The 16,434-nt window shown below is 40.0% G+C and overlaps 2 protein-coding genes across 2 annotated transcripts; one reads left to right on the plus strand and one right to left on the minus strand.

Annotated features, from left to right (window-relative positions):
• The first annotated feature begins 1,167 nt into the window (after positions 1-1,167).
• On the plus strand, positions 1,168-5,422 carry pou3f2a (POU class 3 homeobox 2a). Its single transcript, XM_051691015.1, has one exon. The coding sequence runs from the start codon at positions 2,208-2,210 to the stop codon at positions 3,519-3,521; it is 1,314 nt and encodes a 437-aa protein (XP_051546975.1). The 5' UTR covers positions 1,168-2,207; the 3' UTR covers positions 3,522-5,422.
• A 1,944-nt stretch (positions 5,423-7,366) lies between these two features.
• LOC127436986 (failed axon connections homolog) lies at positions 7,367-15,700 on the minus strand. Its single transcript, XM_051691541.1, has 6 exons — positions 14,985-15,700; positions 12,949-13,084; positions 12,562-12,758; positions 11,863-12,080; positions 11,079-11,195; positions 7,367-10,298 (listed from the first exon to the last, which is right to left on the minus strand). Exons 1-6 carry the CDS (start codon positions 15,242-15,244, stop codon positions 10,009-10,011), a joined length of 1,218 nt encoding a protein of 405 aa, XP_051547501.1. The 5' UTR covers positions 15,245-15,700; the 3' UTR covers positions 7,367-10,008.
• Between the last annotated feature and the right edge of the window lie 734 nt (positions 15,701-16,434).

The following is a 16,434-nucleotide window of genomic DNA, read 5'->3' on the forward strand; positions in this document are numbered from 1 at the left end:
ATGTATCTGCACATTTTCTCATTTTAGTTGCAATCTGTTCATCCCTTCATGAGAGCTATTATGTATTGTCAGAATTCTTTTTTTAATGCACAGAAAAACTACATCCAAGCTCAAATTCCAGTCTTCTGCATGAGAAATGTTTTTTAACCAAAAAATAAAATAATTTGTTTCATCTAAATTAACTGGTTTCATTCTACAGAAAAATATTATTTTACAACATTGAATTCACCTGAATGCATTAGGTTACACCAACAAAACTAATTTTATGTGTTGGATCAGGCAGAAATTGCTCATTATTGTAACATATTAAGTTTACTACTTTTTACAGTGTACTCAACCCTACTAAACCTGTCTGTACTATTAAAGAAAACCTGATGACCATGCTTTGAATTGCACATTCAGTTGCTCAGAAAGTCCTGTCCAATTAAGCCATGAGAAATGAAAGAACATCAGCGATGTAATTACTGCTAATTTATTGCACAGATTGTTCGCCATTAATTACTGTTCTCTCAAATTGGAGGAACTACAACATATAGATAAAAGTTGAATAATATTGCTGAAGAAATAAACGCTAGGCTTTTCGTCCTTATAACGGGTCTAGCATATGCGTTATTAAGACGTGTAATTGAACTAGCCATAGTTTGCATATTACTTTATTAAGCTAATGTGTTTTCTGCTTGGCCGTGCACGACTGTGTTAAAGTTTCTGAATCTTACAATTACAACTCAATTAACACGAGCGGTCCTTCCATTTAACCGAAAACTCGTGAGCATTTGGCAATCTATCCGTGCAATCCCCCTTATTGAAACTCATTGTGATCCTGGTAATACCACTTATGCAAATAATCTGTTCTGGAGTCAATTTTTTATTTTTTATTTATTTATTTTTTTTTTTAGAGTGGTTGCAGTGTCCATGTTGCACATATCATATATACATTAATTACAAAAGCAATAAAGTGCAATTGCAAATAGCTTCACAAACGACTTTTATTATTCATCAGTTTAATGCAAAATTTGATTTAGGTTAATATATATATATATATATATATATATATATATATATATATATATATATATATATATATATATATATTTTTTTTTTTTTTTTTTTTTTTTTTTTTTACTTAATCTTTTATGACCCAATCACTGCAAATCATTGCAAGTCAGAGATGATGCATTCCAAGTGAGTGCAAAAATGCATGCAAGGGTGGGAGAAAAAAAAAAAAGTGCATGTGGGTGCATGTTTACAAAAGGCTGTCCCTGCGGTGGAGGTACAGACTGCATCGAGGACGTCGCAACTATTCACCTCTCACTGGCCCCGAGGCCATGCAATGCCCTGCATGCGCTTTTCAGGCTTTTGAAATGGGCTTTATGCGCGCGGAGAGAGAGACAGAAGAAGCTCGAGCAGCTGTGACGTGGGCGGCGTTGTTTCATTCACCTCTCGTCATGGCAACGGACAGGGGCGCGAGAAAAATGCCCCCTCCTTGAGCCATGAGAGAGACAGCGAGAGAAATAGAGAGACCCTACAATCCCGTTTTAATTCCCATCAGAACATAGTGTGCGGTTTGTGTTTCTGATGCAAAAATGAACAAAAAGTAAATGCGTTTAATGGAACAATTGTTGCCTTTAACGCAATGACCAAAGAATTAGCAAGACGTAAATGAACCAGGCTCCACTGAACTTTATCGCTGTTAACTAATTATTTTATTGTGTCCAGAAAAAAATTATAATAATAATAATGAACTCCTAGTCCTGTTGATTGATTTAGGATTATTTTAATAGACATAAAAAATAAAAAATAAATACAAAAATTATAGACATTAAAAATATATATATATTTTAATGTAATTTATGGATTGTTAAAATTATTGTCTGTATTAATTTATTATTTATCTGTTCAGATTTAGCTATAAGACACAGTTTTGCTTTTGTAGGCTGCGTTATTTTCCCCTGTTAATATTGAAATAAATTCTAGACCATTTTAGACAAAATATCTATAAAACAATCTAAGCCAGAAAAAATCCAACTTTACTGACATAAGTACATAACAACAGCCTTTAAAACAGTCTATTAATAATAAACATCTCAATTAAACCATAGTTTAAATTAAATCTTAAATTAAAGGCAGTCTGTGATACCTCTGGAGCAAAGTGGCCCACTGCGCCCTGTCACTTCTGATCCCTCTGTGCTTGTTTTCAGAAGAGCGCAATGGGACGGGGGTTCTGTGTTGAATCCGCTGTGACCAATGAACGCGCCGCTGTTCGTGGCAAGCACATCTGTCAAGCGTTTCTGACCAATAGACAGCAGCGCGAGGCGGATCTCAGGTGCGCGCCTCTGCATCCTCGCGGCTCTGGCACGCTGGGAAGCCGCCTGTGGCACAGAGTAGCTGTCAAACGCGCGCTCGCGAGCACCGTGGAAACTATGGCGACCGCGGCGTCCAACCACTACAGCATCCTCACGTCCAGCGCGTCCGTCGTCGCGCACTCGGAGCCCGGCAGCATGCAGCAGACGCCGCCGGCCTACAGGGACGCGCAGAGTCTTCTGCAGAGCGAGTACACCACCCTGCAGAGCAGCGGGAGCACGCTCAGCCACGCGCACCAGTGGTTAACGGCGGCGCTGTCTCACGGGGGAGAGGGATCGCCGTGGCCAGCCAGCCCGCTGGGCGAGCAGGACATTAAGCCCACCCTGCAGGGCGACGTGGAGGAGCTGCAGCACTCGCCGAGTTTGAGGCCCAGGCAGGCGCATCTGGTGCAGCAGAGCCAGCATCACGACGCGGGCGCCTGGCGCGCGACGACCACGGCTCACATGACGAGCATGACGACCTCGAACGGACAGAGCATGATCTACTCCCAGCCCGGGTACGGCGAGCAGGGAATGCACCATCACGCCCTCAGGGACGCGCACGAGGACCACCACAGCCCGCACCTCAGCGAGCACGGCCACCCGCAGAGTCTTCATCAGGGACACCACGAGCACTCGGACGAGGACACGCCGACCTCGGACGACCTGGAGCAGTTCGCAAAGCAATTCAAGCAGCGTCGGATCAAGCTGGGTTTCACGCAAGCGGACGTGGGGCTCGCGCTGGGCACGCTCTACGGCAACGTTTTCTCTCAGACCACCATCTGCAGGTTCGAGGCGCTTCAGCTGAGCTTTAAGAACATGTGCAAACTCAAACCCCTGCTCAATAAATGGCTGGAGGAGGCGGACTCCACCTCGGGAAGTCCGACCAGCCTGGATAAGATAGCTGCTCAGGGAAGGAAGAGGAAAAAGCGAACCTCCATCGAGGTGAGTGTCAAAGGGGCTTTGGAGAGCCATTTCCTCAAGTGCCCCAAACCCGGTGCGTCCGAGATCAACTCTCTGGCGGACAGCCTACAGCTGGAGAAAGAGGTGGTGCGGGTCTGGTTTTGTAACCGACGGCAGAAGGAGAAGAGGATGACGCCTCAGAACGGACCCATTCCCGGTAACGAGGATATGTACGGGGACACTTCGCCTCACCACGGGGCTCAGACACCTGTTCCGTAAAAAAGGGGCGGCCACACACACTCAGAAAGAGACTTTGTCTTTGTCCCGCGGTCACAAGCCCGTTCACTGCGGGCCGACAGTGATGATGATGTTGATGATGTGCTTCTACAGCACTTCAGAGGGAGCGGAGCGCGCATTTTTGCCCGAACAATATAAGGGCACGGGCGCAAGAAAACGCGCTCTACTAAACCAAGGCGTTACGCGCTGCGGGTGAACCTAAAGAGCAAATGTTTTACGCGTAAATATTCTTTTTTTTTATTTTTTTATTTTTTATTATTATTATTATTATTATTATTTTATTTGAAGTCCGAGAATCTGTGAAAGCATCATATCACTTCCAACCGAAAGCTGTGAAAAGGGCGTGAGGGGCGCGTATTCTCTTACGACATCTTCCCCTCATGACCACAAAAAGATGATTGAAATTAATCAAGTGCAATCTCTTCAAGTCATTCTCTTCAAAATATGAATGGCAACGGCGGTGCTATTATTATTATTATTGTTGTTATTATTATTATTCCTTGTAATGCATGTATAATTATCACAGTTAAATGTGAGAAATTTTCTGAGATTTAATGCATCTAATTTTCATGGCAACAAAGGCGGCCTAGTGCTGCTGTTTATTGTGCGCAGGCAAAGCAACCCAATTTCATGCAGATCACGGATTCACTGCTGGTGCAAAACAGAGCGCCCGTCTAATTCGAGGCCTGAGGAAAGATTAAATCCTTCTCCAGAACTGTGCAGCGCTGTGCATCACATCGAATTGAGTATTCTTAAATTAAACCAAATTATATCATGTCTCATAATCAATTGGGTTTTTCTTTACCATTTTAAAAATCATATTTGGAGTTGATAGATTTCCAAGCAGCCAAATGCGACCACAGATACTTTTGTATTAAGAATGTTTTAAACCTCTTGTTTTAAATCATATTGTGCTGTTTAATTTCTACTGATTTAAATACAGGGGAAATCTAAAATGTATGATATTACACAAAACAGCCAAAAACAAACCTTCATTTTATTGTGGAAACCCTTAATATGGTCTATAAGAAGCAAGATTATTTATATTTGCCTATAAATAGCATATTAACAACAACAACAAAAAAATATTAATAATAATAATAATAATAATTATAATAATAATAGCCAATGTGGCCAGTTTATCTTGTCCATTACATTGGGTCTCTATTATATAACACTGTGTTGTATTATTTTGTGCGTCAACTATAAATGTTTAAGCCTCAACTGTTTGGTCATTTTGTGTTTTTTGTTTTCCAAAACTTGTATTTCTTCGTGTCAACCGTCGTGCACCTTTCCTTTCACGAGAAATACTATTACACCAGCTGTATTACAATTATTTGATGGCCTGCATTGAAAAATAAGGACATTTGACGTGGAATTTTTTTCTTTTTCTATTTTTTTGTGAATACTTGTATATTTGTGCACTTACCCTGGCACTGCCAAAGCACAACCTGTCAGTGTGCCCTATTGAGAACATTAATGTCTTTGGTTTTGACAGAGAGAAAAAAAAATTGCACAGTTTTTAAAAGCCTTTTTGTCATTAAAGGAATACATTTTTATATAAAGTAGTGCATGTCTTGAATCAATGCCCGTGGTTAATTTTACCGAGGAGGAAGATCAACAAGATAAATGGCGTTCACAATTTCTCACATTATTAGAACATTAAGGCAAGTTGAGTATTATATTGCCTCCGGATAAGATGAAGTTGTGGATCCATTTCAACAATTCATTTGCTTGGATTTCTACGTGACCTTTGAGAAAAAATGTTGGCCATTTCACTCTGTAATGAGGACAGATTGGTTGAGAAGTGAGTCTTGTTTTAATATTGTGTAATGCGTGCATTCTGGATCAGCTCATAGTATCAATTTACAATATTTACAAATATTTTTAAATATTAAAGAAAACAAATCAATATTTTTTAAATATTATAAAATGTTTTCAGTCTCACATTTTTTTCATAAAATAGAAAAAAAAATGTTTTAGGACTATTCTGATAACAGAACATTAGGCTAATAATGGTTTTGATTTATTTATTAACTATATGTCATTTAATTGTGCAAATGTAATTTAAAATGCATGATCTATTTTTATAGATTTATCAGACAGTCTTGTCAGATCATCAGCCACCACAATCAGTTTACATCACATGTTGAACAATTTTAGCAAAAGACGAAAACACATTCAATTCTTAATGAATAGTGAATCTCAAGGCCTAAAACATTCCGAGTGCCTTAGAAAAATAGCGATTCTCATTCGTAGAATAAAGCTGTACTGTGTGTTTGTGTGGGCCCTTTCTAGTGCTATTATGTGCTATGAGCGCCATCTATTGGTCATAAATCCACAGTTTGAGGAGAGCAGAGAGCACTTGGACACTTTTACAATTGTTTATCTGTTTGGCCTGTTTAATCAAATGCACAAACATAAAATGATGGAATATGTACTTTCACAGCTCCCTTTTGATGTATCTCATAAATAGGCATACACAGATTCTATAGCCACAGAGTCACTGATCTTGGAGTACTTATTGAGTCTTGTCACCGTACATTGGTGGGACTTATTCGAATTGTCCCTTTGATAGAAGCATTATATTTGAGAAAAGTTCTTGTATTGGAAGAGGTGGTACATTAAAAAACCTGGATTGGATCAATCACATGTGCTAAAAGTTAAAAACGAAATTTTAAACTCTTGGTGTTCCCTTAGTCATGATCTTATGCTGGAATTTATTTTAGCCTCTTAATCAATGCAAATTAAAATCACCTGCTGGGTGTGTCAGCTAGACACATTTGTCAGTCAAATGTCTCATAAACCAACTGCACTTTCAGGAAAAGATAATAAAAGCTGAATTGAACTCAAATGTTAACTTTCAGACTTCTAGCACCATGGAATGTATTATTTCTAATCATGGACTAATTCCGCTGATAAATGAGTCTTTCTCCGTGTGCACCAAAAATGTGTTCAGTTTAACTGATATGAGGAAAATATTTTTTCTTTACTCAGGAACAGAAATGAGGGACTTTTACTTAAAAAAAATAATTAAAACAAACAAATACATCCAAGCTAATATTTAGCTAACGTTAGTACACAATATAAAGAATTAAAGGAATGTTACAGATTCAATACAAGTTAAGCTCAATCGACAGAATTTATGGCATAATGATGATTACCACCAAAAAAAAAAAAAAAATTAGATTTTTTTTTTCTTCACATTTTTCTTTTTTTTCTCTCTCTTTAAAAAAAAAAAAAAAAAGAAAGAAAGAAAAGCAAGAATCGAGGTTACAGTGAGGCACTTACAATGGAAGTGAATGGAGACATTTTTGGATGGTTTAAAGGCAGAATTTTGAAGCTTATAATTTTACAAAAGCACTTTAATTCTCCTGTTAAAACGTGTGTATTATTTGAGCCGTAAAGTTGTGTAAATCATTGTTTTTTGCGGGATTAAAATTTTTACCGTGTTAGGCGTCATGGCTACGAAGTTGTAAAATTGGATATAACCTTAAACAGAAAAGGTTAGTAAGTGATTTTATCACACTAAAATCATGTTAACACATATTGTTTGTCTTGTGGCTTTACTTTTTAAACAGTGAGTATTTTAACATTTACCGATTGGCCCCCATTCACTTCCATTGTAAGTGCCTTACTATCACCTTGATTTAGGAGAAAAGGAGGGACAAGACAGAATTAATTTTTGTGGAAATCAAGATTATGCTTCACATGCTGTCGATTGAGCTCAACTTGTATTGAACCCGGAATATTCCTTTAAGAAAGCTTTTTTGAACAAGTTAACATTTCTGACTGTTATCAGAAATCACACACACAGCCAAATGCAGTTAAATTATTACAGCTATATTTCATGAAATATTTCAAGTACCTACATTTGCCAGATGATTTTGGTTCATTATGTTACAGTGATCATGTACGCAACCTCTCCCTCCTCAATATTTTGTACAGTCCATAATAAATCCTTAAATCCACCAGAGTCTGATACACACAACATTGATTCTACAGTATGGCTCTACAATCAGCACACACATGACATCTGTGAGAAAACACATGAGAGATTGACATTTGCACTTGATCCTTTGTCTCTCCATCATTTTCATTTTGACTTTAACATAACTCCGTCTTTTGGTTGCCATAGCTCCATTACATTAGGCATATGAGTGGGATCCTTTGTCTTAAGAGGCAAATCTTCATGTATCACATCGTCATTGTATTAATGTTAAAGCGGACACATTTGTTTGACTAGAAACCTAAACAAAAGTGGGAAATTCAACAAGGAACCATTAGAAATTCATTAGCAACTGTCTATTTGCTTATAAGGTTTGTGTTTTTGAAGACTGTTAATGTTCTTGTAATGTTTCAGGTATGTCTTATTCACTTTAGCACAACTAAGCAAACAACATATCACGATTCTGCATTCAAACATACAGTTCTCAGAGCAAATCCTCTTTGTAACTAAAACCCTGATTTAAAACAAGTATAAATATTAAGGAAAAAATATAAAACTCATAAAAAGTCAAGAAGATACTTTCAAGAGATATATAGGCTAATCAAATATCACAAATTATAAATAAAATAAAAAAAAACTAAAACCAAAGTTCAATACAAAAATACGTTTTAGCATTAGGCACAGTCCTAAACCATAAAAAAACACAAACAACTGACAATGTATATAGTTTGAAAAGTGTGTATCGATTGAAGATAAGATTTCGCCCAGAATGGCTACCAACTTGTATGACTTTTAAAAGTCTGTCTCTATGGTGACTCTTATTTGGCACCGTGTATCAATTAATGGCATGCAGAAATTGAAGCCAGAGCATTTTGTAAAGAAAGCACCTCAGGTAGAAATGACGTACACAAGATCCATAAATCCAGAATGTGTATACAAATGTTTCCTCCCTTAATAATCTTGGCAAATTTTGTTATAGAATCAAAACCAGCACAACTTGAAGGACGTGAAAATAGTGAGACACTTTCCTTTTTTCTAATAAGAGATTTGTGTATGCACCATCTTGAATCCATTCAACATTGAAAAAAAATGTAAGGGCATTTCTTGTTCAAGACAGGACGCGTGTGTGCATGGCACAGCAAGATACTGATTATATCTCACTACAGAAGAGAAAAAACAGAAGTCTTGCATCTTGCGTGTATCATTTGTTGTGTATGAACCCCTGGGAGATCAGATCACTCCCTGCTAGAGCATTCCTGCAGTGTATTCATGTGTGACAATGACTGGGTGACTCACTCATGCAGCAGATGGATGGACATACACACACACACACACACCAGCTATCTCTCCCTCTGTATTGTGTTATGCCCTTCCTCTCTGTGATAGCTACAGTTTTGTAAGCAGGTTTGATTTTCAAGGTATTCTGATCTATTCTAGTGTAGTGTTCTTTGTCATAATGTATGTTGTTGAATGTACTGTAGCTATGCAGAGGGGGGCGCTCTTGCATCTCAAGTGTTTGCTGTTTGACAAACACAAGTGATATTCTTTTACATATACATTCAGCTGCACACACACATAAAAATGTCTGTAATGGGGCTGTGTGGCTGCATTAAAAACAGATTGAAAATCCAAACTGCACAATTGCGTTTTTTAAAGTTTTGTATGTTTGTCTGATTAGGACCTCAGAACAATGAGAACTGAATGTGTTTACATGAGATTTGAAATCATCGGGTAAATCTCTTGCGCACGTTGGATATGCTAGTAAAGGGGTTTACATGCAATGCCAAATCCAAGTAGATATAGCTGCGACCTGGATATCTACAAATGGGGAAGGAATCTCCAAAAGAGGGCGGGGTTACTCCAGAAGGGGGTTGGGACAGGTTGGGTTAGGGTTAGGAAAAGGGTTAGGTTAGTGGCTCTCTAAAATATTTGCTGGCGGTTTGGAGCTTGTGCCCCTTTTTGGATCATGGCCTGCAGCTCCTTCCTTCTTGCGAATTTGGGGTAAAGGGCAAAAATCTACAGATGCCGATCGCTTCTCGCTTAAACCGTTCATGACCTTTCCCCAATACAGGAAAACTGTTTACACATCGTTGACTTATTAAAGCATAATCTATGTAGGATTGTGCATGTAAACACACTCATTGTTTAGCTACAAACATATGTAATTGATGTAATTCAGCTGATTTTGAGTCACACTGTGGGAGGAGTGATTCAGCCGAGGCGTCATTTACTCCTTTTCATTCTCTCTTTTTTAGTTTTCTGTTTGATAATTTTTTCAATTTCTGTGCTTCCTTTTAATTGAGATTCTCTCCGGCCTGGATACCACTTTCGTTTTCTTGTGATTGTTTAAGAAAATCCTCTCTTTCAATACTTTCACTCTCTGCTTTATTGCCATCTCTCGCTTAGAGTCTGGGGAAACCACGGCAACATCTTCATTTGACCACCCCTTCCACTTCTAAGGGGCTTGAGGGAGAACAAAGGGGCGGGGTCCGTGCAGATGCATCATAAAGGGGGGTGTGGTTAACACTTCAGCTGCTCCATTTCCGAGCATTCGGTGTCCATATCAGAATCAAACAGGGAGCGTCCAGTGATGTCGCTGTCTGGAGTCTGCCTGTCGTTGTGTGACAGAGTGCTTTCTTGTTCCTGAAAGCCGTCACTATTAGAGTACAGACCCAAATCTGGAAGTTGGGAAGGAGAATCCGGCTCCTCGCTCAGTCCATCGTAGTAAAGATCATCGGCATCCACAAACCACTCCGGCCAGAATCTCCGGCGGATTCTCTCGCAGTACATGGCCAGGTTGATAAACTCGCCTACAGTGTGGAAAAAGGTTGAGGTCATTTAAAAGGGCCAAAACAGAACTTTGGACTGTCATGGTTATATATATACTGTATATATACACCGATCAGCCACAACATTAAAACCACCTGCCTAATATTGTGTAGGTCCCCCTCATGCCGCCAAAACAGCACTAACCCGCATTTCAGAATATCATTCTGAGATGATATTCTTCTCATCACAATTGTACAGAGTGATGATCTGAGTTACTGTAGTCTTTGTCAGTTCAAACCAGTCTGGCCATTCTCTGTTGACCTCTCTCATCAACAAGGCATTTCTGTCCACAGAACTGCTGCTCACTGGATGTTTTGTTTTACTCATTCTGAGTAAATTCTAGAGACTGTTGTGTGTGAAATCCCAGAAGATACAGAAATACTCAAACCAGCCCATCGGGCACCAACAATCATCCATGCGATTATCTAATCAGCCAATCGTGTGGCGCAGTGCAGTGCATAAAATCCTGCAGATACGGGTCAGGAGCTTCAGTTAATGTTCACATCAACCATCAGAATGGGGAAAAATTGTGATCTCAGTGATATGGAGCGTGGCATGATTGTTGGTGCCAGATGGCTGTTTTGGCGGCACGAGGGGGACCTACACAATATTAGGCAGGTGGTTTTAATGTTGTGGCTGATCGGTGTAGAAAGAGATAGTGGCCAGTTACAGGACCTACAAAATATTCACATTCCCTTATGCATTCATATACTTTTTAACCTAAGTAACCATTAACAGACGAAAGTTCAGGAAGATCTTACCTTTGATTAGCTGTTCTGGACGTGTTCCAGGGAGAGTCCACATGGCCTGAGCGAGATGACCAAAAACAGCAGCATCTACGGTGGAAAACTTGGGGCCCATTAGGTACTTTTTATTGCCTGTAGGAGAAATAATGGAAAACAATAGAACAAAATGAATTCAATATTTGAATCTTGCCCATCGTGTGAAAGGCAGTATCTTATGTCAGTTTGTGTCTATGTTCTTGTCTCATCAAGGTTATTAAAGCACAACTTATGCTGCAATATGGCTCATTGTACACTAGAGGGAAGCACCGATCCACTGCAGCATTATTTTGTAACCTGTTTTGTAAACTTTCGAAAGCTCTGAATGATCCATCTATAAGAATCAATCACTGGCTCTCCACTGGTTCTGCATCAGGACCAAGACTTTACACTGGATATCAAGTAGTCTTTGAAAGATATGCATTTTCTTTTAGTTTTGTTTTCAAGGGTGAGGACATGTTGGCATTTTTCTCATTTGGCTAGCTTCTACTAAATGACAAACTCCTGTAGAGTTTGATTGGACTTACAGCCTTTGACATCAACAACACAAGCCTTTGCTCCTCCCTTTAAACAGTAATAATACAATACATTTTATTATTTGCATTCATCATAGTTTTTTCCCGTGACCCTATAAATACAGTATGTGGCCCATTTTTGGGTTGTGAGTGACCAACCAGTTGAGATCAATGATTTGATTAGAAATTACTTCGACTTATTGGTTCACAGCTGCAAAATGCCTCACGAACTGTGAATCAAAACATACCGAGGAGTGTGGCGAGTGTGCGCATGTCTTTCTCCATCAGGCTATAAACCTCCTCTTTCGAAAAGCGTCCGATCCCGTGCCCATACATTTCTCTTTTTACGATGCCGCCGTTCACCTGACTCAGAATCCACCTCAGCACATCACTCAGCGGCCCGTTTGTGGCTAACATCTTCTGCGTCTCCTCCACGTTGTCAACCCACTGACAGTAAGCTATCGTCCTAAAGCACACATGCATGCTTAAAACACATTCTAACACACAGTATTCTTTTATTGACATGAAACCAATTGCTGACTTAAAGGAACAGTTCACCAAAAAATGAAATTCTGTCATTATTTACTCACCCCCACCGTCATTCCTTTCCATGCAGTTACAATCAGTGAGGACTGGAGCTTTAAAGCTTCACAAAGTATGAACTCTCATGCATGCTCCATGCATCACAATTTTCATTAAATAACCACTTAAATTTCAGTCCGTTTCACACCCAAAAAAAATTATATTACTTGCAAACAGTCGTTTAGTCCGATTTTGAAGCTTGAAAGCTCCAGTCCCCATCCAATGCATGTAAAGAAGTGACTGGTACATTCTTGAAAATGTCTCCTTTTGTGTTCCTTGGAAAACAGAATGTCGTACAGGTTTGTACATGAGGGTGAGTAAATGATGACATCATTTTCATTCTGGGGAAACCAGCTCTGTCTCACCAGTAAAAATGTTCCTCCACCATTTTGGTGATAGCACGTGAGATGGCTTTCTCCTGAGGACTCAGGCTGGAGTTGAGGTTCACACCAAGCTTCTCCTCCAGGAAGTCGATGATGAACTCTGTCCCACACACCTGCTTCTGATTATAAGCAATCCAAGGCATCTTCCCTTGAGGGGACAACTTCCCATCAAAATAGTTCTGAGAGGAAAAGGGAGAGATGACCGAATGTGCCATCATATTCTGCATACGTATGGACAGTTTGTAAGTTTGAAAGCAATTAACTTCTAATAGTGAAAAACACAAAGTCTGTTTCCATGTTTCACTCTTTAAACATGCACTTTCAAGATCTGTTAACCACTCCCAGATTGTTTAGAATTAGATACAGTACCTGGTAGGGCAGGTCTGCCATCCTCAGGTACGTTTCTATCTTCAGGCAGAAGGGGGACAGGCTAGGGACTCCAGTTTTGGGCCGGGCAAACTGATGCAGAATGATGGCATCTTTAGAGTCCAACTCCTGTTCCTTTCTAATGGGCAGAAAATATAGAATTGTATGGGAAGTTAATAACCGAAGGAAACTGATGAATAGGTTAGCAAATCCGAAAATGCTAATTTTTATAAACAGAAAAATACCAAAAACTAAAGTGGGGTTCTCAATCAGAGTAATGTTCTGAAAGGTCAAGATGTCACAGTGTTTATCCTTTTTTTTTTAGGAAATTTAACCTTTGAATGTCTTAAAGTTGTCTCTGCATATAAAGCTGGAATAGGAGAAAGTGTTTTAACATAGAAAAATTACTCCTTCTGCTTTAAACTTATGGGGTTTAGTCTTTGTTCACCAGAAAATGAAAATTCTCTCAACATTTACTCACCCTCATGCCATCACAATTGTTTCTTTCTACTGGTGAACACAAATGAAGATTTTTAGAAGAATATCTCAGCTCTGTAGGTCCATACAATGCAAGTGAATGGTGACCAAAACTTTGAAGCTCCAAAAAGCATATAAATGCAACATAAAAGTAATACATTCGACTTAAGTGGTTTAATCCATCTCTTCTTCAAAATGTAAATCCTTTTCACTATAAATCTTGCCACTATAATTACACTTCCTAGTGCTTGACGCATGAGCAGAGCGCTAGATGGCACTAGGAAGTGTAATCAAGCTTGAAATTATGATCGCCAAGGAGACTGTTGATGTCAAGATTAATAGTGTAAAAGGAGTTACATTTTGGTCTGTTCTCACCCAAAACCGTTTGGATCGCTTCAGAAGACATGGATTAAACCACCAGTGATGTATAGATTACTTTTATGCTGCATTTGTGTGCTTTTTGGAGCTTCAAAATGTTGGGCCCCATTCACTTGCATTGTACTGACCAACACATCTGAGATGGCATGAGGGTGAGTAAATGATGAGAGAATTTTCATATTTGGGTGAACTGTTCCTTCAATGTCAAGGACTTGGCGCTGTCCACTTTGCTGGTGCTGAAATTCAATGAAGCATCATAGTGTATTACCTGCGATCTTTTTCTTTTCAGTTTCGCTCCCAATAATAAATGTATCAGATTATGTTTAACCTTGACAATAATAAAGCATTTTTTAATATATTTTATAATCGCGTAAGTCATGCCTGAAACTATTTTGATAGGCTTTTTAATGAGCTATGAACTCCAGAATGTGAGAGCTAGAGCCCATTAGGCTTTCTCAGGGCCTTGTGTAACCGGAGATGTCTTGCTGTGGACTAACAGTGTTGCCATTTCTCCAAAGGTCAGAGACAAACCAAAAGCTCAGATTAAACCTAGTCCTTTTGCCTGAATTCAGTCTGATCACTATATCGACAGCTCTGTATTTACACACTCTGTCGCGAGGGGTCGATAAAGGTCATTCTGCCACATCACAATAACACAAGGAGGCATTTCCTCTAGGCCAAAACATACAGCTCTTACAACTGTGTCCTTGAAATAGCACACATCATCATGTCAGCATTCATGCTTTGCACAAGGAAATAACTAGTCTCTTGCAATCCTGTCCTAGTATCATGTGCAGAAATCATTCAGTTTGATGGTATTCAGTTAACCCTCCATCCACATTGTGATTAGTGGACAACAAAAGGACTGCATCGCATGTGTTTGCACTCTTCCCAGACATTTATGTAGCTAAGGATGAATGGAGACCTCCACCATGACATTTTGTTCACTCACAGACCCTTTTCATGCTCCCTCACACATCCCAAGGGGTCCAACTGGATAATATGTCCCTATCACAAAAAATACACTCGCATACACTCAATAGCTAATAAATTATCATCTATGCTATATATAATATACAGTATACCCAATATAATCTATATGTACTTTAATTAGTATTGCTCAGATAGAGAAAGAGAGATAGAGATAGAGAGAGACAGACAGACTGTAAATTATCCATAGGTACCTGATAATGAGCAGCTCGTGTAGTAGATAGGCAGCGGCGGCGAGCAGCGCGCCCCCGGTGATGTAGAGCGTTTTCCTCCACCAGGCGTCGGATGCTAATGCTGACATGATCCCTACGTACTCTTGCAGCGGGTAGGCGATGATGTACCCATACAACGAGAGATGCTCCTCGGAGCCGCACGAGCCGAGGGAGAAGCTCTTGTTCCAGCCCAGATCAAGCACGCAGGAGCGGCTCCAGGCGAACCCGACGCGCCAGTACATCCTCGCTCTCCTCTATCCGTCCATCGGTCCGGTGTGGGTCGAACAGGGGAGGCCGCAGGTTCTGGAGGGTTTATGACGGTGTCGGCAGAGGGTTTATTAAGGAGCGGGAGATGAGCAGGAGCGGGCATGTCGCCTCCTGATGCTGTCCGTCCGTACCCGCGATGGGGTCGGCATCAGTCCGCAGCCGCTCGCCGCCGCTGTTTACCGCACAGCTGAGTGCAGGACGTCAACAGGGGCTGGGCTGCTGATGCTGCGAGGGGGCGGAGCGAGCACTCAGACTCTCCACTCTCATTGGTCAGATTCACTGCTGCGACTCAGGGCTGTCATGTCATCAATGTTTCATAACAGTGCGTAATCATAATTATTTATAAATATTTAATTACTTTCCTTTTGGTAACAGTTGATACAGTAGCTTTGCAACTAACCCTTTTCACGTTTTTGTGAGTAAATAAATGAGAGAACATGGCAAATATAATTTTTTTGCATTCCCATCAGTGTTAGGTAAATTACACTGAAAGATATAACCCACTACAAATGATTAATTACTTCTGAACTACTTATAAGTATATGAATACATAAGGTAAAGTTAATTTTTTTAGGTCCTGAATTACTTCTGAAATTGTAATCAAATTACTTTTAACTTGATTTAATCAGTAATCAAATTACTTTTCTTTTTAAGTTGCTTTCTAAAACACTTCTCCCAAAAAAGTTGTTTGTCAATGCAATGAATTATTTATAACCTCCAGTTACAGAAATTCAAACCGACGTACATACGAACATAATTCATGTTTTACATAGACTACTACACCTGGAGTCGTGAGTTCGAATCCAGGGTGTGCTGAGTGACTCCAGCCAGGTTTCCTAAGCAACCAAATTGGCCCAGTTGCTAGGGAGGGTAGAGTCACATGGGGTAACCTCCTCGTGGTCGCTATAAAGTGGTTCTTGCGCTCGGTGGGGTGCGTGGTGAGTTGTGCGTGGAAGCCGTGGAAATAGCGTGAAGCCTCCACACGCGCTAGGTCTCCGCGGTAACGCACTCAACAAGCCAGGTGATAAGATGCGCGGATTGATGGTCTCAGATGTGGAGGCAACTGAGATTCGTCCTCCACCACCCGGATTGAGTAATTACGCCACCACGAGGACTTAAGAGCGCATCGGGAATTGGGCATTCCAAATTGGGGAGAAAAGGGGTG

The sequence above is a fragment of the Myxocyprinus asiaticus genome, chromosome 47 (genome assembly GCF_019703515.2).
Source record: "Myxocyprinus asiaticus isolate MX2 ecotype Aquarium Trade chromosome 47, UBuf_Myxa_2, whole genome shotgun sequence".
NCBI lineage: Eukaryota > Metazoa > Chordata > Actinopteri > Cypriniformes > Catostomidae > Myxocyprinus > Myxocyprinus asiaticus.

What these genes read in the sequence shown, in the direction of transcription:
- pou3f2a (XM_051691015.1), top strand. Translation starts at nt 2,208, where the DNA reads ATGGGACGGGGGTTCTGTGTTGAATCCGCTGTGACCAATGAACGCGCC.
- LOC127436986 (XM_051691541.1), bottom strand. Translation starts at nt 15,244, where the DNA reads ATGTACTGGCGCGTCGGGTTCGCCTGGAGCCGCTCCTGCGTGCTTGAT. An exon ending in CACGAGCTGCTCATTATCAG is followed by an intron (nt 13,085 to 14,984) that starts GTACCTATGGAT and finishes TCTGCCCATTAG; the next exon opens with AAAGGAACAGGAGTTGGACT. An exon ending in TGGCAGACCTGCCCTACCAG is followed by an intron (nt 12,759 to 12,948) that starts GTACTGTATCTA and finishes TTTTCCTCTCAG; the next exon opens with AACTATTTTGATGGGAAGTT.